Genomic DNA, 27310 nt, shown 5'->3' on the forward strand with positions numbered 1-27310 from the left:
CGAAAACTATAGTAAAATAGATAATAGTCACACAGGGTAAGATTACATTAATTATTATTATTAGATTAATAAAATTTCATTAAAGGTAAAAGTAAATCGAAAGAAAATAGTTGATAGAAAATTTTGAAAGCTAAAAGTAGAGCGAAAACTATGTAAAATAGATAATAATCACACAGGGTAAGATTACAATATAATAGAACTTAAGGTTCTGATGATCAGAATCCGTTAAAAATTAATGGTTGAAAAAAAGAAATCGTGTAACATTTTGCTAAAGTTGGTTTAGCATTCGAATACATCCCAAGAATCTATAGTACCATGAAAGTGCCAACATTTATCCCATCATTATTGAATGGGCCACGCCATTTATCTTCTTCAGTAGACGCACCAACTCTAAAAGCAAGCCAATATGATTGCACGTTATCAGGAACTAGTTATAACCAACATGAGCCCATTCGCCCTGTATGTCAATTGCACCAGAATCACCATGCCAATCAAAGTTCCCTTTTTTATTTTCTAAGACGGTTGCTGTATTAGTCCATGTACCAGCAGTTACCTTGTTATGTATCCATACGGTATGGTCCGCATACACTTATTTCAATAGAAAGTTATTAGAACAGATGATTATTAGTTATTTTGTCATGATTATTAAAAATTACCTTCAGTGAACGGCGTTAAGACTTGGATAAAAATGATTGCAACGATTATGGTAAAAGAAAAGGAAGATTTCATGGCGAATAAACTTTTTTTTTTTCAGTAGAGCTAGTGAGGAATTTTCCGGAGCCTTTTATTAGACACTTGGCTGATCTCAGTCATGTGAACAAAAATTAGCAATAAATGTTCTCTCCATTCTACTTTCTGTTTTATCCCTTAATATAATACGGAGAATGATGCAAATCTGAATGATCATGTTAGATGATTGAATAAATGACAATGGCAGATTGATTTATTATAAACAACTATAAGTAAAATCATTAGCTGAGGTACTTAGAAAATGTAGGTGATAATGATAATAACAAAAGTTATAATGAAAATATCTAAATAAAAAAGGACCGCATGTTTCCAAAAGTCTCTGATACCTTCTTTCTAATTCATGGTTGGCCTTTGGTCGGCCTTTATTATGGGTTTAATATACGTCGTAAACTAGAGCTGTGACCCGCCAGAATTCAGTAAATCAATATTCGAGTATTCCTGGTAATCCTTAGGATGCTAATAATCCTTATTGATTTGCGATCGGATCATACCTAAATAAAAAAGGCTTAGCGGGTATTACTCGTTTTATACTTTACCATATATGACCCGAGTAATATCCTGGTATGCTCTGGTAAATAATTTTATAAAATTTAAAAGTTTAACGCATTTTTATTGTTAAATTTGAAAACAATACATTTTTGTAATTTTATGGTTACTGTAAATTTAATAAAAAAATAAAATTGTTCTTTACTTCACTACCACTATTTTAATAAAATATCATTTACTTATTTCAACTTTTTTCCGTTAGTAGCCTTAATTAAAATTAAAATACATTAATAAAATGAGTATGTTTATTTTGGAAAGTAAGATTCAGATTACTGCAAGTTTATTCTCACCATATGGAGGGCGAATATTAATCAACTGCTGTTCCGCCTTAAAAAGAGTTTTTTTTTTAATATATTTGCTCATTTTCTATTTCGGATCATCTATAGAGACTGCCGATAAAAGATTTTCCAGTTAACTGTTGATGAATTTTTCCAGGACCTGAGCAATATAGATAACAAGAAAGGTCAAAAAATTTATAATAGCTCTACGCAAGGTTTTTATTAATCAAACTCAACATGTGAATTCGGGTCTGGTACAAAATCCCGAATGTCAAAATCCCGAAAATCCCGAACCGGGCAGCATTATGCTTAATGTTGGCCAATATTTCGGGATTTCGTACCATTCGGGATTTTGACATTCGGGATTTTGTACGGATCCCGTGAATTCACTAATTGCCTAAAAATAAGCAATCAAATCATATGCCCTTATAAAATTTTTTAGTACGAAAAATCACAATAATAAAATACGTTGATAATTTCTAATTATTGTCATTTTATTTTCATTTTATCAATTAGCGATACATTTCATCATTTTTCAATAATGTCATCACAACCAAAATATTCATCACATTCCCTATTAGCTTAGTATACTACCATCAATTAAAACATTGTTTCTGAGATATGATGTCACTAATAGAAATGTTATTAAGAATTTTCATAATTAAATATTGCCCAATTTATCCACAAAATAAAAAAAATAAGCAATCATAACATATGACTTATTGAAAATCCTGCCAAAATTAAGCAAATAAAGAATATGACGTTAGCAATAAATATCGTTAATTTTAAGTAAATATAACCTGTCAAAACGGCATGTGGCTAAGCAAATAATATTGTTCCCTATGGTATCAGGGCATTTCACTGAAGGCTGTTTCGCCGAAACCCATTTTGCCAAAGCCATTCGCCGAAGAATGTTTCGCCGAAGGGACGTTTTGCCGAAGAGACGTTTTGCCGAAGAGACGTTTCGCCGAAGCTATTTCGCTGAATAGGTTATTTTGCCGAATGGACATTTGCCGAAACATTATTTATTACATTTGTTTATTTTATTGTTTTTTTACACCTATGATTAAGCCACTTTTCATCATCAATTAGCTAATCTTCAAATAAATGTACAGATCCCAAATAAACTACAGTATATACAGAGGGCGGCCACTGGGCGGCCAATGTTATACGGACAGTTAAAGATATTTCAGTATCTAGTGATTAAAATTTTATGAATTTATATTCATTATATTGATCTCATTGAGAGGATTCGAATGATAATAAAATCGTCTTTGCATGATCAATATTCAGTGTACAATTACGCTTTAAAAGATTTAGACGTTTACTATGATATTTTTTGATGCGATAATTGGATTTTCATGATCTTTATCTCATTGTATTCACCTCATCGAGACGATCCAAATGATGTAAATATATATCGATTGGGTCAATATTGACCGAATTACAATATTTTTATTTTTTTGAATTTTTAACTAATTATTATACTAGTTGTACAAATTAAAAAAATTCTGAAAAGTATGAAGTGTAAGAGTTTGTTTATTATAACTGTAAGTATAAATTTATATTACATTAACAAGAGGTCATTTTCATGGGGTAGGTGAAAGTTATTGTAAAAAAAAATGACCAATTTATAAATATGCAAATTGTTGATCTCCCTTTTATAAATAAGCTTCGTTAAAATAAATAAATTAATAAAATGAATAAACAAATGATGTTTTCTATTTATAATGAGTAAATTAAGTATAGAGAAATGACAGATTTCGGTTTATTATAAGTTAAAATAGTAAAATAGTAAAAATTTAAGGGAATTACTAAACGTCGCCTAGGTGATTGTTGCCTGGGGTTTTTTTTTCAAATATGTCACATGATGTACAATATACAGTTCACCCTCGCTATAGTGAAGCTCATGGGCTGAAGGTTAAGATTCACTATAGTAAGGGATTCACTATAGCGAAGGTGAACTGTATTAAGAATTATTATTTATATAGAAAATCCGTACCTGAGCTTTTCTTTACTATAGCAAATTATTCACTATATAAAAATTCACTATAGCGAGGGAGAACTGTATAGAGTAAATTTATTGATCGGTTGACAGCTGGTTTTTTTAACTTAGCTAAATTTTTGATTGGCTAAACTTAAAATTTTATCGCAAAAGATATTTTTAAAAAAAAAAAATTTTTGCAAACATATTTATTCAAAATAATCTTATCCAATGAAATTTTATTTGCAAATATTAAAATTTATTATATAGTTTAATAGTAAATAGTATATTAGCCCTATAAAAAAAATTCTGGAAAAAACTCCGGTAAATGATCATTTTTCTAATTTTTATTCCGAAGAAACTCAGACACGTGATCATTTTTCCGAAAAATTTTTTATAGGGTAGCGTAACCTATTGTAGAATTGGCGGACTCACAAAGTATAATTATTATATTACTAGTATACTTTATTAAATGAAAAATTTATTATGAAAGGTGAGTTTAAATAATAAATTTATTAAAATATAAAGAAATAAATGCCAAAAATAGATTCAATTACAACTTTCATATCAAATAATGAAACACGAATTTTTATTTTAATTTTCTTATTTATTTAAAAGAATATCTATGTGTTCTTTGGCTTTTTGACATCCATTTTCTATTGCCTTCTTATAACAATAGATTGCATTATCTAAATTTTTTTCTACTCCTTCGCCTTGTTCATATAAAAATGCAAGACTTCTTTGCGCATCAACATTTCCTCCTATTGCAGCTATTTTATATAATTCAAATGCCCTTACTTTATCTATATCAGCTCCAAATCCTTTCTCATAGCAATATCCTAATTTATATTGAGCATCAACAAATCCTTGGTTAGCAGACTTTTTATAGAACTCAAATGTTCTAATACTACATTTCCATACGCCTTTGCCCAATTCATAACATTCACCTAATTTATATAATGCAAATTTATTATCATCTTCTGCAGCCTCATGATACCAATGAAAAATTTGATTTAAGTCGTTTAATGTTTCTATATCATTTTTACCAAAATAATTTTGTACATAATTATCTTCAGTTGCCTTGCTATATGTTTCAAATCCTTTTTCTTTGTTAACTGCAGTTCCAATACCTTTTACGTAACAATATCCAAGTTGAAAAATTGCACTTATATATCCAGCATTAGCTGATTTTTTGTAAAATTTAAATGCTTTCACAAAATTTTGTTTAACACCTATTCCAAGTTCATAAAAACTACCTAAATTATATTGTGCTACTTCATTTCCATTTTCTGCTGCTTTATTACACCAGTAAATAGCTTTCTCTAGATTCTTTTCTATTATCTCACCATTTAGATACAAAATTACGAGAACATTTTGTGCAGAAATATGTCCTTTTTCAGCAGCTGTTTTATATAATTCAAATGCTTTCGTTTCATTAATTTCAGTTCCAACTCCAACATTATAATAATATCCAAGTAATAATTGAGCATTTAAATGGCCTTGATCTGCAGCTAATTTACATAATTCGAATGCTTTTGTTTTATTAACTTCAGTTCCAATTCCAAAATTATAACAATATCCAAGTTGATAATTAGCATCTAGATGGCCCCTATCAGCAGCTATTTTATATAGTTCGAATGCTTTTATTTTATTAACTTCGGTTCCGATTCCAAAATTATAACAATTTCCAAGTCGATAATGAGCATCTAGATGGTCTTTTTCAGCAGCTATTTTATATAATTTATATGCTTTTGTTTTATTAATTTTAGTTCCAACTCCAACATTATAATAATATCCAAGTAATAATTGAGCATTTAAATGGCCTTGATCTGCAGCTATTTTACATAATTCGAATGCTTTTGTTTTATTAACTTCGGTTCCAATTCCAAAATTGTAAAAATATGCAAGTCGATAATGAGCATCTAAATGGCCTTGATTTGCAACTATTTTATATGATTCAAATGCTTTTGTTTTATCAACTTCAGTTCCAATTCCAAAATCATAACAATTTCCAAGTTGATAGTGAGCATTTTGTTGGCCTTCATTTGCAGCAATTTTATATAATACAAATGCTTTTATTTTATCAAATTCAGTTCCAATTTCAAAATTATAACAATATTTAAGTCGGTTATAAGCATCTAAATGACCGTTTTCAGCAGCTATTTTATATAGTCCAAATGCTTTTGTTTTATTAATTTCAGTTCCAATTCCAAAATCATAACAATTTCCAAGCCGGTAATGAGCATTTAAATGCCCTTTTTCAACAACTATTTTATATAATTCATATGCTTTTGTTCCATTAATTTCAGTTCCAATTCCAAAATCATAACAAGATCCAAGCAAATATTGTGCATCTAAGTGGCCTTTATTTGCAGCTATTTTATATAATTTGAATGCTTTTGCTTCATCAGCTTCAGTTCCAATTCCATAATTGTAACAATATCCAAGTTGGTATTGAGCATCTAAATGGTCTTTTTTAGCAGCTATTTTATATAATTTAAATGCTTTTGTTTTATTAATTTCAGTTCCAATTCCAAAATTATAACAATATCCAAGTTGATAATAAGCATCTAAATGGCCTTTCTCAGCAGCCAATTTGTATAATTCAATTGCTTTTACTCCATTAAGTTCAGTTCCAATTCCAAAATCATAACAAGATCCAAGTCGGTATTGAGCATTTAAATGGCCTTTATCTGCAGCCATTTTATATAATTCAAATGCCTTTGTTTCATCAATTTCAGTTCCAATTCCAAAATTGTAGCAATATCCAAGTTGATATTGAGCATCCAAATGGTCTTTTTCAGCAGCTATTTTATATAATTCAAATGCTTTTATTTTGTTAACCTCTGTTCCAATTCCAAAATCATAACAATATCCAAGTTGATATTGAGCATCTAAGTGATCTTTTCTTGCAGCAATTTTATATAATTCATATGCTTTTGTTTTATCAACTTCAGTTCCGATTCCAAGATTGTAGCAATGTCCAAGTTGATATTGAGCATTTAAATGATATTCTTTTGCAGCTATTTTATATAATTCAAATGCTTTTGTTTTATCAACTTCAATTCCAATTCCATAATTGTAGCAATATCCAAGTTGATATTGTGCATCTAAGTGGCCTTTATCTGCAGCTGTTTTATATAAATTTAATGCTTTTATTTCATCAATTTCAGTTCCAATTCCATAATTGTAACAATACCCAAGTTGATATTGAGCATCCAAATTGTCTTTTTTAGCAGCTATTTTATATAATTCAAATGCTTTTGTTTCATCAACTTCAATTCCAATTCCAAAATTATAACAATATTTAAGTCGATTATAAGCATCTAAATGGCCTTTTTCAGCAGCTATTTCATATAGTTCAAATGCTTTTGTTTTATTAATTTCAGTTCCAATCCCAAAATCATAACAATTTCCAAGTCGATAATAAGCATCTAAATGGTCTTTTTTAGCAACTATTTTATATAATTCAATTGCTTTTGTCCCATTAAGTTCAGTTCCAATTCCAAACTCATAACAATTTCCAAGTCGATAATGAGCATCTAAATGGTCTTTATCTGCAGCTATTTTATATAATTCATAAGCTTTTGTTTCATCAACTTCAGTTCCGATTCCAAAATTATAACAATATCCAAGTTGATATTGAGCATCTAAATGATCTTTTTCAGCAGCTGCTTTATATAATTCAAATGCTTTTATTTTGTTAACCTCAGTTCCAATTCCAAAATCGTAACAATATCCAAGTTGATATTGTGCATTTAAGTGATCTTTTTTCGCAGCAATTTTATATAATTCATATGCTTTTGTTTTATCAATTTCAGTTCCAATTCCATAATTGTAGCAATATCCAAGTTGATATTGCGCATTTGAATGATCTTTTTTTGCAGCAATTTTATATAATTCATATGCTTTTGTTTTATCAATTTCAGTTCCAATTCCATAATTGTAACAATATCCAAGTTGATATTGTGCATCTAAATGGCCTTTTTCTGTAGCTATTTTGTATGATTTAAATGCTTTTGTTTTATTAATTTCAGTTCCAATTCCAAAATTATAACAATTTCCAAGTTGATATTGTGCATCTAAATGGCCTTTTTTTGCAGCAATTTTATATAATTCAAATGCTTTTGTTTTATCAACCTCAGTTCCAATTCCAAAATCGTAACAATATCCAAGTTGGTATTGAGCATCTAAATGATTTTTTTCAGCAGCTATTTTATATAATTCAAATGCTTTTGGTTCATCAGTTTCAGTTCCAATTCCAAAATTATAACAATATCCAAGTTGATATTGAGCATCTAAATGATCCTTTCTTGCAGCAATTTTATACAATTCATATGCTTTTGTTTCATCAGATTCAGTACCAATTCCAAAATTGTAGCAATATCCAAGTTGATATTGAGCATTTAAATGGTCTTTTTCAGCTGCTATTCTATATAATTCAAATGATTTTGTTTTATCAACTTCAGTTCCAATTCCAAAATTGTAACAATATCCAAGTTGATATTGAGCATCTAAGTGGTCTTTTTCTGCAGCTATCTTATATAATTTATATGCTTTTGTCTCATTAATTTTAGTTCCAATTCCATAATTGTAACAATATCCAAGTTGATATTGAGCATCTAAATGATCTTTTTTTGCAGCAATTTTATATAATTCATATGCTTTTGTTTTATCAACTTCAGTTCCAATTCCATAATTGTAACAATATCCAAGTTGATATTGGGCATTTAAATAACCTTTTTCAGCAACTATTTTATATAACTCAAATGCTTTTGCTTCATCAACCTCAGTTCCAATTCCAAAATTATAACAGTATCCAAGTTGATATTGACCGTCTAATTGGTCTTTATCTGCAGCTATTTTATATAATTCAAATGCCTTTGTTTTATTAATTTCAGTTCCAACTCCAAAATCATAACAATATCCAAGTTGATATTGAGCATCTAAATGGCCTTTTTTTGCAGCTATTTTATATAGTTCAATTGCTTTTGTTATATCAACTTCAGTTCCAATTCCAAAATTATAACAATATCCAAGTTGATATTGAGCATCTAAATGATCTTTTTCAGCAGCTATTTTATATAATTCAAAAGCTTTTTCTTCATCAACTTCAGTTCCAATTCCAAAATTGTAGCAATATCCAAGTTGATATTGACCATCTAAATGATCTTTTCGTGCAACAATTTTATATAATTCAAATGCTTTTGTTTTATCAACTTCAGTTCCAATTCCAAAATTATAACAATATCCAAGTTGATATTGAGCATCTAAATGATCCTTTCTTGCAGCAATTTTATAAAATTCAAATGCTTTTGTTTCATTAGCTTCAGTTCCAATTCCGAAATTATAACAATATCCAAGTTTATATTGTGCATCTAAAAATCCTTGCTCAGCCGATTTTTGATATAATATAAAAGCTTTTCTATTATTTTTTTTCACACCTTTACCATCTTCATAACAACTACCGAGATCATATTGTGCAATTTTATAACCACTTTCTGCTGCCTTTTGGAAATAATAAAATGCTTTTTTATAATTTTGCTTTGTTCCAGTACCATTGTAATTATTAACTCCAATTCGTCTTAATCCCTCAAAATATATTGTTTTATGAATTTTAATTTCTATATTTTTGTTTTTTTTGACACTAGTTCTCTTATAATTTTGTTCAAGAATGCACTTTGCAATAATACTTCCATTATTTGCTGCCTTTTCATACCAATTGAAAGCTTGATCTTTATCAATTTCTGTTCCAACTCCATAATAATAACAATTTCCAAGCTGATATTGAGCATCTGTGATTTCATTTTCCGCTAATATTTGATAATATTTAAATGCTTTAGATTCATTTTTTTCTATTCCTTTTCCTAATCTGTAACAATTTACAAGATAAAGTTTTGCAGTTGTATTTCCATTATTGGTCGCTTTTTTATACCATTCAATATATCCATTATCATTAGTATTTTTAATTCCAATATTAAATTCATAGCAATATCCTAAATAAAATTGTCCAACAATACTTTTATTTTCTACAGCCCTTTGATACCATTTAAATGATAAATTTTTATTCTCTTCAGTTCCATATCCATCATTATAACATTTGGCAAGATAAATTTGTGCTATTGAGTAGTTATTTTCTGCTGCTTCTGAAAATAACTCAAATGCTTTATTGTCATCTTCTTCTACTCCAATACCATAATAATAAAATAATCCAAAAAGCCAAATATAATCTGCTTTATCTTGATTATTTATAAGCCAATTAATAAGATCATTTATTATAATTTGATTAGATTGTAATGTTATTTGATCAATTAATTGTTGAATTTGATCAAAAGTATAACCCTTATCATGCTTTTTAATAATAAATGTAATTAATTTATCAACGAATGAATCGTTAACAATATCAAATCTTGAATCAGATGAATCCTTTGATAAATTCGTCTGAATTGATGTGCTAGATTGATTGCTATTAAGATTCATTATCTGCGCTGATTGAATAGATGCCTGATCTTGTAAACTGCCAATATCATTTAGTATTTTATCTGAAAAATAATTTATATCCAAATCATCATTCATATCTGAATTATCACTTATATTTGAATCGTCGTTCATATCTTGATCATCATTCTTATTTGAATCATCTTTTACATTTGAATCACTATTTATATCTAAAGTTCCTTGTAGTTGATTATGACTTTTATTTTTAAGACATTGATCAGGAAAAATGATTGATTTAAGAACTAAAACAACTTCTTGCATAATAGGACGCTCGTCTGGTTCATATTTCCAGCATTCTAATTTTTAAAATAAGTTAATAACATAAATAATTTCTCTTTTCAAATAAATGAATTAATATTATGAATATTTTGTTACCTGTATATAAATTACTATATTCAATGGAAGTATTATCAATAATTTCTTCTCGTTTATCATTTACTATAGATAAGGATAAACTCACGTCATACTTATGATCAGAAAATGGTTGTTTTCCGCTTGAAATTTGCCACAATAAAACTCCAATACTATATACATCAGATTTTTTGTTCAATTCATAACCTTGATCATTCAACTTTTTTGGGTCAATAAAAGGTATTACACCGAATATTTTTGATGCATTACTTGACGCCTTAGCAATTTTCCTTGATAATCCAAAGTCTGCTAACTTTATCTTTTTTTGATGTATAAGTACATTATCAGCATGCTATATCACGAAAAAAAAAAATTCAGCGCATTTCATAAAAATTCAGATATGATTAAAAAAGTAGATTATTACCAAATCACGATGAATAATATCACGCTCATGTAAAAAAGCTACTGCACTTGCTAGCTGAAGTGATAATTGATATTTGTCGTTCCAATCGAGTTCATTAAAATGCAAATTTAAGTAAATATTTAGTGTACCGCTATCTGCATATTCCAAAACTAATGAATATTTTTTTTCTGAATGCAACATAAAGAAAAATATAATTAAATAAATATCATACTTGAAATACATAATATATGTTAATATTAATATTACTTTACCAGTTTCTATCTTTGTGATACCATAAAATCGTAAAATATTTTCATTAGCAATCGATTCTTTATGTAATTTTATCTAAAAAAGAATTTTATAAATTAACATTTAATAAAATTAAATTTAATATATTATACTATTATAAATTACATACCTCATTAACAATTTCTTTAAGCGTTATTTTATCATTATTGAAAGTTTTTAATGCGAAAATTCCATCGGTATTTTTCCAATTAGCACGAAAGACTCTTCCATATGAACCACTTCCTAACGGGTTTAAATTTTTAAATTCTAAATAATTGTAATAGTTGATGTATTCATCGTTAATTGATTTTTCTAACCAATCAATATAAATATTTGATTCTTTAAGGTCAGTTTTTTTCGCTTCTTTCGACATTCTTACATTCGTGATAATAATTTTCATTAGTTTTTTTCTTTTAAGCACAAATAAAATGAATGTGTGATCGTCTTGTACTACTCTAGAATATTCCATGTCAACAAATACAAATGTGGGTACGTTACTCATTTATATAAGTCACGTGACTTACATAGCGCTGTTTGTTTGTTGTTTACTAGTTACCGTTACAACAAAATTAATACTCTTTTCTTTTTTTCTTTTTTCCATTTTAAAAATATCCTTAAGATCATCAGGAAATTTTTTTAGGTGTAACCATGCGACGGGCGTAAATTTGTGTAAATATGCGGAAGCTTGTGTAAGTTTTTGTAAATTTCTTATGAAAATTTATGTGAACTTGTATGAACTTTACACCCCATCACGAATTCTTACATCTAAGATAATTTTCGGAAGACATTTATCAAATGATAAAGAAATTAAATATCCTTAAAGAACTTATAAAATCTATAAAAAACGCGTTTATTGTAGACCAAAATAATTTACAGTTCAATAACAATATCTATATTATCGTACGGCTAATGCAGATTATGCTCAAACAAACTATCAATATTCGATATTGTACGCAAATAAACTATCGATATTCAATATTGTACGCAAATAAACTATAATGAAAATATCGGTCAAATAAAATCAGCATTATCCCCATAATGGTGTAGTTATCCGAAAAATTCAGCCGAAGGCGCAGTAAATTTTCGGCTAACAACACCCAGCCGAAAAAAATTCATGTTGATCTTGAATATTTTTTGAATATTTTATTGGTTCAACATCTACTATTTTCGGCTAGATATTTACGGCTAACTACATTATTATTTTAAAGAAGTGTAGTTAGCCGTAAATATCAAATGTAACACAATAGTTTAAGTGGTAACAAGTAATGAAAATTGATTGTTCATATTACAATATTTACCATTATTATTTAATGGTAAATATTATGTAATATTGTTTGGTGTAAAATTGTTTCTTAAAATGTTTAATTTTAATATTTGCTTGTAAATAATTTTTTAAATTCTTTGGTTTTCTTTTTAAAAAATTAAATACCAGTTTTTATTTTTTTTGATCGATTTGAATTAGTTCTAACAATTCTAATGATCTGCATGGTTAATTATAGGTATGGGAAATTATATTATAGACGCGGAAAATTATATTATAGACGCAGTAAATTATATTATAAACATGGAAAATATTCAATAAAATGGATTTAAATATAATCAAAGATAATTTTTTTTAATAAACTTTTTTTCTTTGTTATCAAATTTGCTAAATTTACTGAAATTCTTCACTTAATTATGGATTCTATTTCCACTAAACAACTTTTAACTAAAACTAGAAAAAAATTACCAAGTTTAAGTGAGATAATGTCTTATGGACAAAAACATAAAAAAATTCAGTGATCTTTCATATGTAGATGTTTATATATCTGAGGATATAGTTATAGATGAAGGTGCATGTTTATTATTACCAGATGAATTTAATGGTTATATACAACTGCGCTTCTGATATTTCGGCTAACTACACTATTATTTAAAAAAAGTGTAGTTAGACGAAAATATTCAGCCGAAAATAGTAGATGTTGAACCAATAAAATATTCAATAAAATATTCTAGATCAACATGAATTTTTTTCGGCTGGGTGTTGTTAGCCGAAAATTTACTGCGTCTTCGGCTGAATTTTTCGGCTAACTACACCATTATATGATCCCCTAGCGATAATATTAATTTTAACACTTCAGTTTAATGAAACAATGCTTTGGTGACTAATAAGAGTCATTTAACAAGTATGAAACACATGTTAATTTTTATTAATATTGTTATTTTTTATTTTTTATTTTTTAATGAATTTCACTTATCATGATACATTATTTTTTAATTTCCGAGTGGAACCACTCAAACATTAATCTTTATTAAAAAACTTTAATTTTCATAACAATATGATACTTTTATATACTGTAAATTACTATTGTTTTCACCTTTTAATATTGGAGAATGTTGTTGATGTACAGACTACAGATCACATGACTGATATGAAATAATTTTTTTTTTTTTTTGTGGTAAACCAATACTTTATTATTTATTATTATTTATAATTAGGTTCACTCTGTACGGATTCTTGCCCGTCCGCACGCGTTTAAATACCAATCATTTTCTAGTATATCGTGTGACAATAAATATGTTGTTTACTTTTATTTTAGCCATCCTATTAATGATGATCATGCGATTCATGTGATTATAATGCCTAAAATACAGGGGGGTTTGAACAAAATTTACATTCTCCTATATCCAATTAAGCTGTAGCATTCTTCATGTACCAACTAGTATCATGTTATTAACTGCGTTATCTGTTTTTATTTTTTTTATTTTTTTTTATTTTTTTTCAACTTTCATTATTATTTTTTGTTTACTAGAAGCATTCGTCCCCTCGATCACTTAATCATCTCTAAATTTCCATTTATCTTAAGTTAGTGATCGGGAAAAATTAAAACTGTTATAACTTTACGTGCTTGAATATATACACTTACAAAGAATATTTCTATTTTCATACATTCCAAAGTCCGAACTAAATGAAGGAATTTTTAAAAAAATTTTCGTATTTCACGTATTTCACATAGAACAAGCTTAGGCCGGGCAAAAAAATTTTTTAGATTCTCGTGACATAAAATTTTAAAAATGACCCGGCCGGCCGGCATTTTTTTTTATATATGTAAAATTTTTTCATATGTATAATTTTTTTACGCACATTGGCCAAAAACTTAAAATCACGTGATAAAATTTTTTACTATAAAAAAAAAATTTACATTTTTCGAAAAACTGACCCGGCCGGGATACTGTACTTTAATGATGTAAATTCTAATAATCAGTGATATGGGAGCGTTGGCAATTTTAAAAGCTATTAACGATCTTTTTAGATTATTATACTTCCATTAACAACTTTTCGATTAAATTCGATATCTTTGTCGAAATAAATACATTTTCCAGATAAATTTCTTCCAAATCATTTTTACGGAGTTTTACAGAAATAACGGATAAAATTTTTTATAGGGCTACTATATCATTAGCATTACATCCATGCCGCTTGCCGCAGGTGCCGGGACCAATGAGTTTGTTTAAATAGAAAATTTTGTATTATAATGTAATACTAAGTAAATTAAAGATGGTTACAGTAGTTTTTTGTTTATAATTATAATTAGGAATTTAATATGGTAATAATTAGTTAACAAAAAATAATAAATAATATGTACTAAATTATATTTAATATTAGAATGATGATATAAATTATATTTATAATAATGTAGCTATTTACATTAATGATTTGACGGATTAATTAAGGAAAATAATTATCAATAAAAATTGATTAATTTTTAAAAGTATTTTCGAAAAACTTTAATATTACAAATATATTTATTAAATTTTATAATTATTTCTTATTATTTTATATTACGTTAATCTTAAACTTATAAGTTATAACCAACTTAGGAAAACATTTTGAACAATTAAATGTATTAGAATCTGTTCATTTCATTTATTATTATTCTTTTGATACTCATTTTACTCGATAAATTAACTAAATCATTTTGAATTAAATCTTTATTCAAAAATTTGGTGATTATTAGAGAACTTCGGATATGGATTTAGTTATAATAATCTATTATTGAATTAACAATTTCTTCAATTAATTAATTATAAAATTGTAAAAATATCAATTTTTTTTGATTTTTATGAATTTGAAAATCAAACTATTTATCCAACGTTTAATTTAATTGAAAAAATCTTAATCATCTTTCTATCAACGTCGGTCAATTTTCCTACATGTTATATTAATTTTTTTTTAAAAAAAAAATAATTTTGTAAATATTTTTAATTATAATATTTTATTTCTTTATTTAATAGTAATAAAAAATTGAAAGAAAAAGAAAAAAAAATTAAAAAAAAATTTGGGGGAAAGAAAAAAGGATAAAGAAAGAAATCGGTTTAAAAAAGGGAAATTTACAAAAAAAAAGGAATCCGAAAAAAAAATAAGTATCGAAAAAAAAGAACAATAATTTGGTCCAAAAAGAAAAAAATAACAATATGGTCTAAAAAAAAAAATTGAAAAAAAAAATATATAAAAAAAATATTTAATAAAAAAAAAATTTTCAAAGTTTGAAAAAAATGTAAAAAAAAAAAAATTAATAATCAAAAAAAAAATTATTGCTACTAAGACTAAGGTTATTCAATTTTCGGCGTTCGATTGGCAAGGTAAATGGAATAGTGACTAAGCCACTTTTATAAATAGTTCGCAAATTCGGATTAAGGTAAATTTCATTAACTGAAATTGGATTAGTTTATTGGAATGCACATGGATCGAATAGTTCTTGACCATAAATAGATCAGGCGGAGGCATGTCACGGGTTTTAATTATATTTCAAGTTATGGGAGACTAATCCAAATGTCAGCCAAATTTTTTTAGTTATATAAAAAATTTATTCATATCGGCTGATCAGAAAAGCCTCCATAATTTTATATGCTAAATGACAATAAGTAACCCATGTTGTGCCCCAAATCTCAATATGCCCCAAATTGACGATAATCATCGATGATTACTATATGTATAAAGTAATGCTTTGAAAATTCTTAAGGCATTATAAAGATGGACCGATAATTTAGGCCGATCGTTGATTTGGGGCAATCGTCAACTTGGGGCACAACACCCATCAGTTATATAATGAACCCATCAACTGAGCTTAAATATTAATTGGCTTGATTTTTCCAATCAGCCGATATGTATAGATTTAATTACAAAATTATTAATATTGTTATATATTTATATAATTAAAAACAATCTCTCTAAAAAAAAAATTTGTTAATATCAAAAAAAAAAATTTCACGCAAATTTATTAGTTGGGAAATTAATATTGAAAAAAACAATCTCAATAAATAAAAAAGGTTCTCACTAAAAAAAAATTTTTCACACGAATTTATTAGTCAGAAACAATATCATTGGCTAAAAAAAATCTTACTAAACATCGAAAAGCTATAGGACAGTTCTAATATGATTATAGTCTTGACCAAAAAAAAATTCCAAAAATTTTGATTAAAAAAAATCCCCTAAAAATTCCAATAAAAAATAAAAAAAAAGAATAAGAAAAAAATTTTGGTTAAGTTAACCGAAAGAAATAATAATAATAAAAAGAGGGATAAAAAAAATCCGTTATCGTAGTCAGAAATTTAATACGAAATAGATCGGACGCAAGAATACCACATTTTCAATGTTACATAATTCAAATTATTTATACAGGGTAATCTAAATATGACAAAATTTTTTTAATTAGATAGATTGATTTAAAAGAATGTCTAAATTTTCTTTAGCCTCTTGACATCCATTCTCTATTGCCATTTTATACCAATAAATTGCATTATCTAAATTTTTTTCTATTCCTTCGCCTTGCTCATATAAAAATGCAAGACTTTTTTGTGCATTACCGTTTCCTTTTTCTGCAGCTATTTTATATGAATTAAATGCTTTTTCTTTGTCAATATCAATTCCAATTCCTTTTTCATAAAAGCACCCAAGCTTATATTGAGCATCAATAGATCCTTTATTGGCTGATTTTTTATAAAATTCAAATGCTCTAACCTTATTTTCCCCAACACCATGGCCCAACTCATAAAATTCACCCAGTTTATATAGTGCAACTTCATTATTACTTTCAACGGTTTTATGATACCAATAATTAACTTTATCTAAATCATTATCCATCTCTTTATAAACTTTATTTAGTATATCATAGTCGTCATGATCCTTTTTACCAGCTGCTTCATTATATAACTCGAATCCTCTTTCCTTATTAATTTCAGTCCCAATACCATTTACATAACAATATCCAAGTTGAAACTTTGCATCAATATCCCCATTTTCGGCTGATTTTTTATAAAATTCAAATGCTTTCATAAGATCTTGTTCAACACCTATTCCAAGTTCGTACAAACTACCTAAGTTATATTGTGCTACCTCATTTCCATTCTCCACTGCTTTTTGACAAAAATAAAAAGCTTTTTCTAAATCCTTTTTGGTTCCTATACCATAATAATATAAAGAACCGAGAACATTTTGTGCATTGTCATATTCTTTTTCAGCTGACTTCTCATAATATTCAAAAGCTTTAATTTCATCTTTTTCAACACCTCTTCCTAATCTATAACATTGACCTAAATTAAATAGTGCTATTTCACTTCCATTTTCTGCCGATTTATGATACCAATATATAGCTTTTTCAAAATCTTTTTTCACGCCAATGCCATTTTCATATAAAGTTCCAAGATTACATTGAGCCGTTATATGTCCTCTTTCAGATGCCATTTTAAATGATTCAAACGCTTTTGTTTCATTAATTTCAGTTCCAATTCCTTTACTATAGTATAATCCAAGTTGAAATTGTGCATTTAAATATCCTTTTTCAGCAGATTCTTTATAATATTCAAAAGCTTTAGCTACGTCTTTTATGGCACCTTCTTCACCATAATTAAGACCTAGATTATATAGTGCTACTTCATTTCCTTTTTCTGCTGATTTGTTATACCAGTAAATGGCCTTTTCTGAATCCTTTTCTATACTTTTATATAAAGCACCAAGATTATTTTGTGCCATGCTATGATCTTTCTCAGCGGCTATTTTATATAGTTCAAAAGCTTTCGTTTTATTTATTTCAGTTCCAATTCCTAAATCATAACAATACCCAAGTTCAAATTGAGCACTGAGAAATTCTTGGTTCGCAGACTTTTCATAATATTCAAAAGACTTGATTTCATCTTTCCCAGTACCTAAACCATATCTATATAAAATTCCAATATTATATTGTGCAATTTTATGTCCTTTATCAGCTGCTTTTTTGTAATATTCAAATGCCTTTGTTTTATTAGTTTCAGTCCCAATTCCTAAATCATAACAATATGCCAGTTCAAATTGAGCTTCCAAATAATCTTGATCAGCCGATTGTTTATAATATTCAAATGCTTTATTTTCATCTTTTTCATTCACAGCCAAGTTATATTGCGCTATTTCACACCCATTTTCTGCTGCTTTATTATACCAATAGGTAGCTTTTTCTAAATCATCTTCTACTTGTTGATAGTAATAACCCATGCTAGTCTGTGCAATTAAATTTCCTCCTTTAGCAGCTTTCATATACCATTCAAATATTTTATTATCATCTTTGGATACTCCAAATCCAATTTCATAAAAATCACCTACAATTTTTTCTGCATCAGAATTTCCTCCTTTGGCAGCTTTCATATACCATTCAAATGATTTATTTTCGTCCTTAGGTGTTCCGATTCCATTTTGATAATAATTGCCTAATTTACATTGTGCACGTGAATATCCTCCTTCAGCGGATTTCAAATGCCATTCAAAAGATTTCTTATCATCTTTATTTGTTCCTATTCCATCTTGATAACAAATACCCAGATTATATTGTGCACATATATCTCCTTCATTAGCAGCTTTTGAATACCATTCGAATGCTTTTATCTCATCTTTTTTTATTCCAATTCCGTATCGATAACAATAACCTAAATTATTCTGTGCACCAGAATTTCCTTCTCTCGCAGATTTCAAATAAAATTCTGTTGCTTTAAATTCATCTTTAACTTTTCCTATTCCATATTGATAACAATAACCTAAATCATTTAATTCTGCCAATTTTTTCTTTTTAGCATAATCTATTTGATTTTCGTTGAAACCTTTACCTAACGATTCAAAATATTTTTCTATAGTAACTATCTCATCTTTGCCTATATTTATTTCTAATCTATCAAACTTTTCAAACTGATTTTGTGACATTATGGACATCACATTTCTATTTTTTAAATTTCTAAAAATTTTTTCTCTTTTATTTAAAATAATATCTTTATAATAATAAAATGATAATAAATACTTCGCGATAATAATATTAAATAATTGATACATAGAAATTAATTCATTATTTTTTTCTTTGATTGACAATAAATAAAATTTCAAAGATTTATCTTTATCAATAATATCCTCATTAATATTATCATTCAATATAATAATACCATATTCATAAAAAAATCCTATTATACTCGAAAAAATCCAATTTTCATTATCATTATCATTATCATTATTATCATATTCTTCATAATGTTTTATTAAATTTAAAATTATTTCAGAATCCTTTTTATTATATTCAAAAAATTCTTTTACCCAATCTTTTATTATATCTTCAAAATTATTATAATTCTCTATTCTTATTATTTGACGATAAAAATTCTTTAAAAAATTTTTTAAAAAATTTTCATCATCTATCGGAATATTATTCAATGTATTTGATAACATTTTTTTTTTTATTTTTTGAGTAATTTAATGAGTAACTTCTTTTTTCCAAGAAAGGATGGAATGATCTAAGGAGAAATTTAAGCTCATTTTTTATTTCCATTTTTGGGCTAACAAAGAACAATTAATTATTTGATACACAATTACCTTCAATGCGCATATTATCTTCAATGCACATATTAACCGTTAAGGGGCCCCCTATATTTATCTATTTTAGGAAATACAAAATTAAATCATAATTTTGGCTGGAATTAAGTATCTTTAATGGATCATCATCCTCCCTTATAAGATTGAAGTTATATCTCTATATTATTTAAAAATGCGGCATTCTTTTTGATTTAGAGGTTGAAAAACCTAACCAATTAATCGATTAATCAAGGTCCTAACCGTTTAATTAGTTGGTTATGTAAAAAAAATATTAAAATTTACCAATTTATTTTTACCTTACAGGGAAGTTTAAAAATTCGAACACGTGCCCGAAATTTCACATCACTTGGCCGCATTAGATCATTTGACTAGAATTATGATTTGAATAATTTTAATTGATTAGCAGATTTTGAGATACCTTAACTAGTTTACCGTCTTAATCGGTTAGTTAATCAAATTAACTTTAAACCCTTGTATATTAATTGACAATTGTCTTCAATTCCAATTTTATAATAACTACTACTATTTTTCTCATACCGTTGTAAAATTATAAACTTACGGCAGAAATTAATTTTTTTTTTAAAAAAAAAAAAAATAGGGTAAATTGTTAATGAGATAAAAATAAGTGACGGTTGCATAATTATGTGGCGCTTCGGAGTCATCATATTTATTAAGCGTTGTTATAAATTAAATTTTAGGCCATGCACCCGCTACATTGTTTAATATTCATTTGAATTTAAGAGTAGACTGACCTATAAAACTGAAAGAGAGAAATATTTACCTATATACACTTGGTTAAGCAAGTAAGTATTATTATCTAATGACCAGAAGCCAACAATTAGGGATTAAAGCACGTAGAGATAATATCCTCAGCATAGGGGTGTTTGGCGAAATTAATGGTAAAAGGCGTTTGGAAATAATGGTAAATCCTATTTCTCCTCCTCGCTAAACGCTGTAGGCCTCACCGGATACTATCATGTTTGTGTATTGACATCAAACCAGGCATGAACAGATAAAATAATAGACACTTACTTGCGAATTTAAGACCTCAGTTTCTTGCTTTATTCACGTGCTATATCTGTTCCACTTAATTTGAAAATCTCATTACTTCTTTTTTTCGCCAACTAATGCACCACTAACGTTAGCTTGAGTGCTTGACCAGCAATGCCTAAGTACAAAAATTTGCTAGTGCATTCAATAAGCAGGTAATCAGTCATCCTTTTGGTCCCCTTTGACAACTACTAACACATACAACGGAAATGCTTTCGCTATCTCCAGTTCACTCCATTTCAAACTATTCCAGTCACATTGTCAAACTGATCAATCCCTGGAAACGTACTTTCGGACAATCATCCTCTATATCATCCAATACTATAGTCTTGATGATAAACGTGAAATTACCCACCTTACACTACCTCATAACCTATGAAGATGGTTTTGATAATTTCGTAAGTTCCTGTTGTTGCTGCGCCACACAAGAAAGCGAAAGGTGGTGTTCGTTCTTGACCGACTGTGTGAGCTTTTAAGCAAGTTTTTAGAGTGACTTCTTGCAGTAAACTTGTCTATAACAAATGGGTTTCGCAGTACTAATAATAACTCGTCAAAGAACATTATACTTTGTGATAGTGGATTTAACTGAAGTTCGTGTCTAAGTTTATGCCAGTCATCCAAACATATCATATAAAGTATCATGTAAAAAACTTTGAATAAATAATTAAGCGTATTGTTAGGTACATTGACGTTTGATAATATCTGTAAAATTTTTAATTTTATAGTATATATTTTCTTTGATGTTTTTGTGTTTATTGTGTTGTTGTAAAATTTTGTGTGATCGTAAATATTAAAAAGAAGTAAATGTCTTTTAAAAAGAAGTATATTGAAGTTAGTTTTATAAAAAAAAAATAAGATCATTTTATATACTTGCAATACCCATTATTTATGCACTACAGCACTGCGCCTTTGATGTCATAGTTACCGATCAATCTGTCTATATTAATTGTCATCGCGTCGTGTAACATTTTAAGAAATTTCATGTGCGATTGTGTATTATTATATTAGCCCTGTTCATTTCCGGTCGGTTGCATTTTTCGGTCGGAATTTGTTGTACAAAAATTATCCAATAAAATTTTTTTATTTTCGATCGCAAATTGAACTGCTTTAGATTGAAATTTAGTTCGAACTCCTTATATTGATATATATTTTTTCTTAAATGTCACGTAAACAGAAATTATCTAATTTTGGTTGGTTGTTTTTTGGCTAAAAGTTCAGAAAATGGTTGCGTTGTACAAACTGATCAGCCCAATCAAAATTAACTTCAATCTGACCGAAAAATGCGACCGGCCGGAAATGAAAAGGGCTATTATTTATTTAAATTTAAATAGTTATCTTTTATACAGCACGTGCAAACATAACAAAATAAAAAATTTTTATATTACGGTCGCTTCTGTTGAAAAGTTAATTGTAATTACCGAAAATTTCTTCATTGAACAATATCTTCGAAGGTGTTATACGCTATTATACGAGTCATCTGTTTTAAATCTGAAAATTTTATTTAGATTTTCTAAGACTAGAATATCAAATTATCATTTAGCCATATAGGTTCATATTGAATATTATATACTGTACAGTATATCAATTTATTTTTATGAAACATATGATAATTAATATATGATGAATTGATGATACTACCAAAGAAATAGCTTTTTCCACCTATTTTGCAATTTCTGCAAGTCCAGAAACTTAGCTAAACCAGTTCCAGGACCTCACTGGTAATGGAGATTCAGTTAAATCAAAAGGAAAGATTAACTTTTCGTATATTACATCTTTATCTGATCAGTTAAGTTATGTCTATATATATTTTTTTTATTAATGTTTATTAATTATAACAAATGTTTCAAGTACAAATTCGTTGATTAGAGAATTTTTTTATGATTGATTTTTTTTTATTTTTTTTTAATCCAAGTTTTCATTCCGTACAGAATTAGTAAAAGTTAATGATTTATTTAAAGATAAGGTGGCACAAGTAATAAAATTTAGCTTTTAATAATATTTGTATGTGTTTTCTAATAAATCTTTAATACAATAACAGTGCTTTATTTTGAACTTTTATCGAAATTTGTTTTGGGTAACTGATAATGTCGTGATCCTTTGTAAATCGCGAAGCGCTAAAGTGGATAACTTGTGAACCATTTAAAGAGAACAAATGCAAAAAAGAAAATTTTTAATAAACACAAAGTTTTTCCATGTGGTGAAAAATGACTTTCCGTACAAATTATTAAAATTTGTATAACAATTGATAGCTTTCATGTATAACTTTTTTAAACTTTTATATATAAACTCAATATTAACATTAAAAAAGCTAAACGATAATATATTTTAGTAAGAAAGGCTTTTTTTTTACTGTATATTCAGATAGTATTTATAAATAGATTTATTTCACTTTATAATTAGCGGATATTTATACATTTAAATTTTTCTTTTCTCTATTTATACTTTATAATTATATATTCGTTGAGTTAATTTATCATAAAAAATTTATAATACAACGGGTCCTTGTAATCGTTAAAAGGATCATAGACAGTCAGCAAAAAAGTTTATCAATAGCCAAGTACGATGTTAGTTCCTAAGACATAAAGTAATTATTTTACGAAATACGGACCACATATAATGAATGTATGGTAAATTTAAAATCCCATAATTAGGTTGATACAACATCTCAACGCTTATATCAAAAATAAATAAAATATTTATTTATAAAATTTATAACAGACTAATTAATAAGTAATTCGTGGAAGAAATTGGAATTTCATATAATATATAAATATATATAAATGCAATATAATTGATTTAAACATAATGTAGAAATTTAAGTTCTTATCAATTATTTTGTTGCTTCAAAAGAATATCTAGATTTTCCTTAACATCTAAATATCCATTTTCTATAGCTTTCTCATACCAATAAATAGCATTTTCTACATTTTTATCAGTCCCTTCACCATGTTCATATAAATATGCAAGACTTCTTTGCGCATCAACATTTCCTCCTGTCGCAGCTATTTTATAAAATTCAAATGCCTTCACTTTATTCATATCAGTCCCAAATCCTTTCTCATAACAATGCCCTAATTTATATTGAGCATAAATAAATCCTTGACTAGCTGATTTTTTATAAAACTCAAATGCCCTAACTCTATTTTTCCAAACACCTTTGCCCAATTCATAACATTCACCTAATTTATATAATGCAAAATTATTATCATTTTCTGCAGCCTTATAATACCAATAAATAATTTGATTTAAATTATTTATTGTTTCTTTATCGTTTTTACCAAAATAATTATGTACATTAACATCTTCAGCTGCCTTATTGTACGTTTCAAATCCTTTTTCTCTGTTAATTTCAGTACCAATGCCATTTACATAGCAATATCCAAGTTGGAAGATTGCACTTATATGTCCAGTTTTGGCTGATTTTTCATAAAATTCAAATGCTTTTACTTCATCTTTATCCACAAAATTTCCTAATTCATAATATTCACCTACATTACATTGTGCTATACGGCAATCATCTTCTGCTGCTTTATGAAACCAAAAAAAGGCTTTTTCTAAATCTTTTTCAGTTCCTTCACCATTTTCAAACATAATTGCTAAGCTATTTCGTGCATAATTATGTTTTCCCACAGCAGCTATTGTATATAACTGGAATGCTTTTGCTTTATTAACTTCAGTTCCAATTCCATTAGAATAATAATTACCGAGTTGACTTTTAGCATATAAAAATCCTTGATTGGCTGATTTTTCAACATATTCAAATGCTTTTCTTTCGTTCTTCTCGGTACCATCACCATTTTGATATAAAAATCCGAGGTAATATTGTGCCACTTTATGTCCTTTATTAGCTGCTTTTTCATATGTTTCAAATGCTTTTGTTTTATTAACTTTAGTTCCAATTCCTTTGTAATAATAATTTCCAAGTTCGTATTGAGCATTTAGATATTCTTGATTTGCAGATTTTTCATAGTATTCAAAAGACTTTACTTCATCTTTCTTAACGCCTATACCATATTTATAAAAAATTCCAAGATTATATTGTGCAATTTCATGTCCTTTATCAGCAGCTTTTTTATATAATTCAAATGCTTTTGTTCTATTAGAATCGGTCCCAATTCCTTTTTCATAACAATTTCCAAGTTCAAATTGAGCGTCTAAATATTCTTGATTGGCTGACCTTTTATAAAATATAAAAGCTTTTTTTTCATCTTCTTCCACGCCTTCTCCATTTTTATAAAAATTACCTAAATTGCATTGCGCAAATTTATTTCCATTTTCTGCTGCCTCATTATACCAGTAAATAGCCTTTTTAAAATCTTTTGCTTCGGTTTCATTTTGATAATAATCTCCCAATATATTTTGTGCAGAAGAATATCCTCCTTTGGCAGATTTAATGAAATATTCAAGAGCTTTCTCATCATCTTTATTGATTCCTATTCCATTTAAACAACAAATACCCAAATTATATTGTGCATATAAATCTTCTTCATTAGCAGCTTTTAAATACCATTCAAAAGCTTTCTTTTCATCCTTTTCTGTTCCTATTCCAAATTGATAACAATAACCTAAATTATTTTTTGCGCTAGAATTTCCCTCTTTCGCAGATTTTAAGTAAAATTCAAATGCTTTAAATTCATCTTTCTTTTTTCCCAATCCATATTGATAACAATAATCTAAATCATTTAATTTTTCTAATTCTTTCCTTTTAATATAATTTATTTTATTAGAATCATTATTTAATGATTCAAAATATTTTTCTATAGTACTTAACTCATCCTTACGTAAATTTATTTCTAATAAACCATTAAAATATTCAAATTGATTAAGTGACATTACATTCGCACTCTCAAAACTTTTTGATATTAAATTTCTTTTATCAAAAATAATATCTTCATAATAATAAATTGATAATAAATATTTGATATAATAAGATTTAATAATTGATAAATACAAGTTAATTTTTTATTCTCATAATTTTTAATTGATAATAAATAAAATTTTATAAAATCATTTTTATTATTAATATTTGTGTTATTATCATTTATACTTATATCATGTTCATAAAAAAATCCTATTAAACTTGAAAACCAATTTTCACTTTCTTTATGATTTTCCATTAATTTTAAAATCATTTCAGAATTTTTGTTATTATCATTAAAATAATCTTGAATCCAATCTATTAAAATATTTTCAAATCTTGAGTGATGATCGATTCTTATAATTTTACGATAAAAATCTTTTAAGAATTCTTTTAAAAAAATTTCTTCATCTTTTATAATATTATTTGAAGACATTTTATTGAATTTTTTTTCTTTTTTTTCTTTTTTTTCAGCGAAAAAGAATTTGATGCTAATTACGTAGCACAATAAATATTTACTTCGGAATTACCCAATTTTGTCTGGTTGTGTTTGATTCACAAATGATTGATGCACTCAGGGGCACAGTTACACAATACTACACAGAACTTGCACACAAGTTTTGTCTTTTGTGTCACAGGGATGACAAATAAATTTTTGACACTGAAAAAATTCTCCACGAGTTCAGGTGACAATTAAATGTCACACGTTCCTTATATGGTGATCGACAAAAACCACGCCCACAAAACCGACGTGCACAGAACTTTGTTTATGACGTAAATAGTAAACAGAGATCATGGAAATAGGTAAACGTCGTAGAGGACGCCTCAAAAAGTTGTGTAAAAATATAAACCACAATAAAAAAAGTTGTAAAAGTTTTCAACGTCAATGTTGAAAATTTACTAAAGTTTCGTTTTACAAATTTAGAAAGAATTTGAGGGTTATTTTTTTGACATTGTGAAAATCTTAAATTACAACGAAAAAAAAAATATCTTTGAGCTTTATTCATAAATCATGCGTCAAAAAACATTAGCCTAAGTTTATTAAACTTACTAATAATACTCTTTTGAACTTTTTATGGAATACGTATTTACTTCGACAAGAATATCTAGAGTATCTTTATTCATTTATTCTCATTCTTTATTGAAGATTGTGGTTGGACTTTGTAGACAGAAATAGAATAATCTAAAGATCATTCATCATTAACAGAATAAATTAGAATTACACAATTAAAGTACGGTATAAATAAAGTAATTTTAAATCTTTATTCCTTAAACATTCCTTTATTTAGTTCGGACTTCGGAACGTACAAATTAAAATACATTTTTATGTATATTTAATCAATATATAGGTATCAGTATGTTCACATAATATATATTAAAATTAATTTCGAAGTTATCATCATCTTCTTCAAGTGTTAAAAATTCAACTGTCAAAAGTCCA

General features: G+C 27.1%; 6 protein-coding genes across 7 annotated transcripts; all 6 read right to left on the minus strand.

Annotated features, from left to right (window-relative positions):
- Nucleotides 1-427: 427 nt before the first annotated feature.
- Nucleotides 428-729, minus strand: OCT59_027390 (uncharacterized protein; the record flags this gene model as incomplete). Its single annotated transcript, XM_025316567.2, has 2 exons — nucleotides 428-588; nucleotides 657-729. 2 exons carry the CDS (start codon nucleotides 727-729, stop codon nucleotides 428-430), a joined length of 234 nt encoding a protein of 77 aa, XP_025180227.1.
- A 3432-nt stretch (nucleotides 730-4161) lies between these two features.
- On the minus strand, nucleotides 4162-4931 carry OCT59_027391 (uncharacterized protein; the record flags this gene model as incomplete). The annotated part of the gene is made up of 2 exons (XM_066136925.1): nucleotides 4162-4810; nucleotides 4924-4931. 2 exons carry the CDS (start codon nucleotides 4929-4931, stop codon nucleotides 4162-4164), a joined length of 657 nt encoding a protein of 218 aa, XP_065993359.1.
- Nucleotides 4932-8797: 3866 nt separating this feature from the next.
- Nucleotides 8798-11498, minus strand: OCT59_027392 (uncharacterized protein; the record flags this gene model as incomplete). Its single annotated transcript, XM_066136926.1, has 6 exons — nucleotides 8798-8838; nucleotides 9003-10352; nucleotides 10432-10759; nucleotides 10832-10998; nucleotides 11083-11155; nucleotides 11229-11498. The coding sequence occupies 6 exons, from the start codon at nucleotides 11496-11498 to the stop codon at nucleotides 8798-8800; spliced, it is 2229 nt and encodes a 742-aa protein (XP_065993360.1).
- Nucleotides 11499-16790: 5292 nt separating this feature from the next.
- Nucleotides 16791-19817, minus strand: OCT59_027393 (uncharacterized protein; the record flags this gene model as incomplete). The annotated part of the gene is made up of 1 exon (XM_066136927.1): nucleotides 16791-19817. The coding sequence occupies one exon, from the start codon at nucleotides 19815-19817 to the stop codon at nucleotides 16791-16793; it is 3027 nt and encodes a 1008-aa protein (XP_065993361.1).
- Nucleotides 19818-20890: 1073 nt separating this feature from the next.
- OCT59_027394 (uncharacterized protein) lies at nucleotides 20891-21653 on the minus strand (the record flags this gene model as incomplete). Of its 2 annotated transcripts, XM_066136929.1 has the most annotated exons (6): nucleotides 20891-20932; nucleotides 20994-21020; nucleotides 21102-21129; nucleotides 21214-21255; nucleotides 21372-21480; nucleotides 21578-21653. In XM_066136929.1, 6 exons carry the CDS (start codon nucleotides 21651-21653, stop codon nucleotides 20891-20893), a joined length of 324 nt encoding a protein of 107 aa, XP_065993363.1. The 2 variants fall into 2 exon arrangements, with proteins under 2 accessions (XP_065993363.1, XP_065993362.1); XM_066136928.1 differs by lacking the exons at nucleotides 21214-21255; nucleotides 21578-21653 and having other exon boundaries at nucleotides 21102-21146; nucleotides 21367-21372; nucleotides 21438-21572.
- Nucleotides 21654-23837: 2184 nt separating this feature from the next.
- Nucleotides 23838-26305, minus strand: OCT59_027395 (uncharacterized protein; the record flags this gene model as incomplete). Its single annotated transcript, XM_066136930.1, has 3 exons — nucleotides 23838-25015; nucleotides 25256-25900; nucleotides 25963-26305. 3 exons carry the CDS (start codon nucleotides 26303-26305, stop codon nucleotides 23838-23840), a joined length of 2166 nt encoding a protein of 721 aa, XP_065993364.1.
- Nucleotides 26306-27310: the final 1005 nt, after the last annotated feature.

This window comes from Rhizophagus irregularis, chromosome 7 (genome assembly GCF_026210795.1).
Source record: "Rhizophagus irregularis chromosome 7, complete sequence".
NCBI lineage: Eukaryota > Fungi > Glomeromycota > Glomeromycetes > Glomerales > Glomeraceae > Rhizophagus > Rhizophagus irregularis.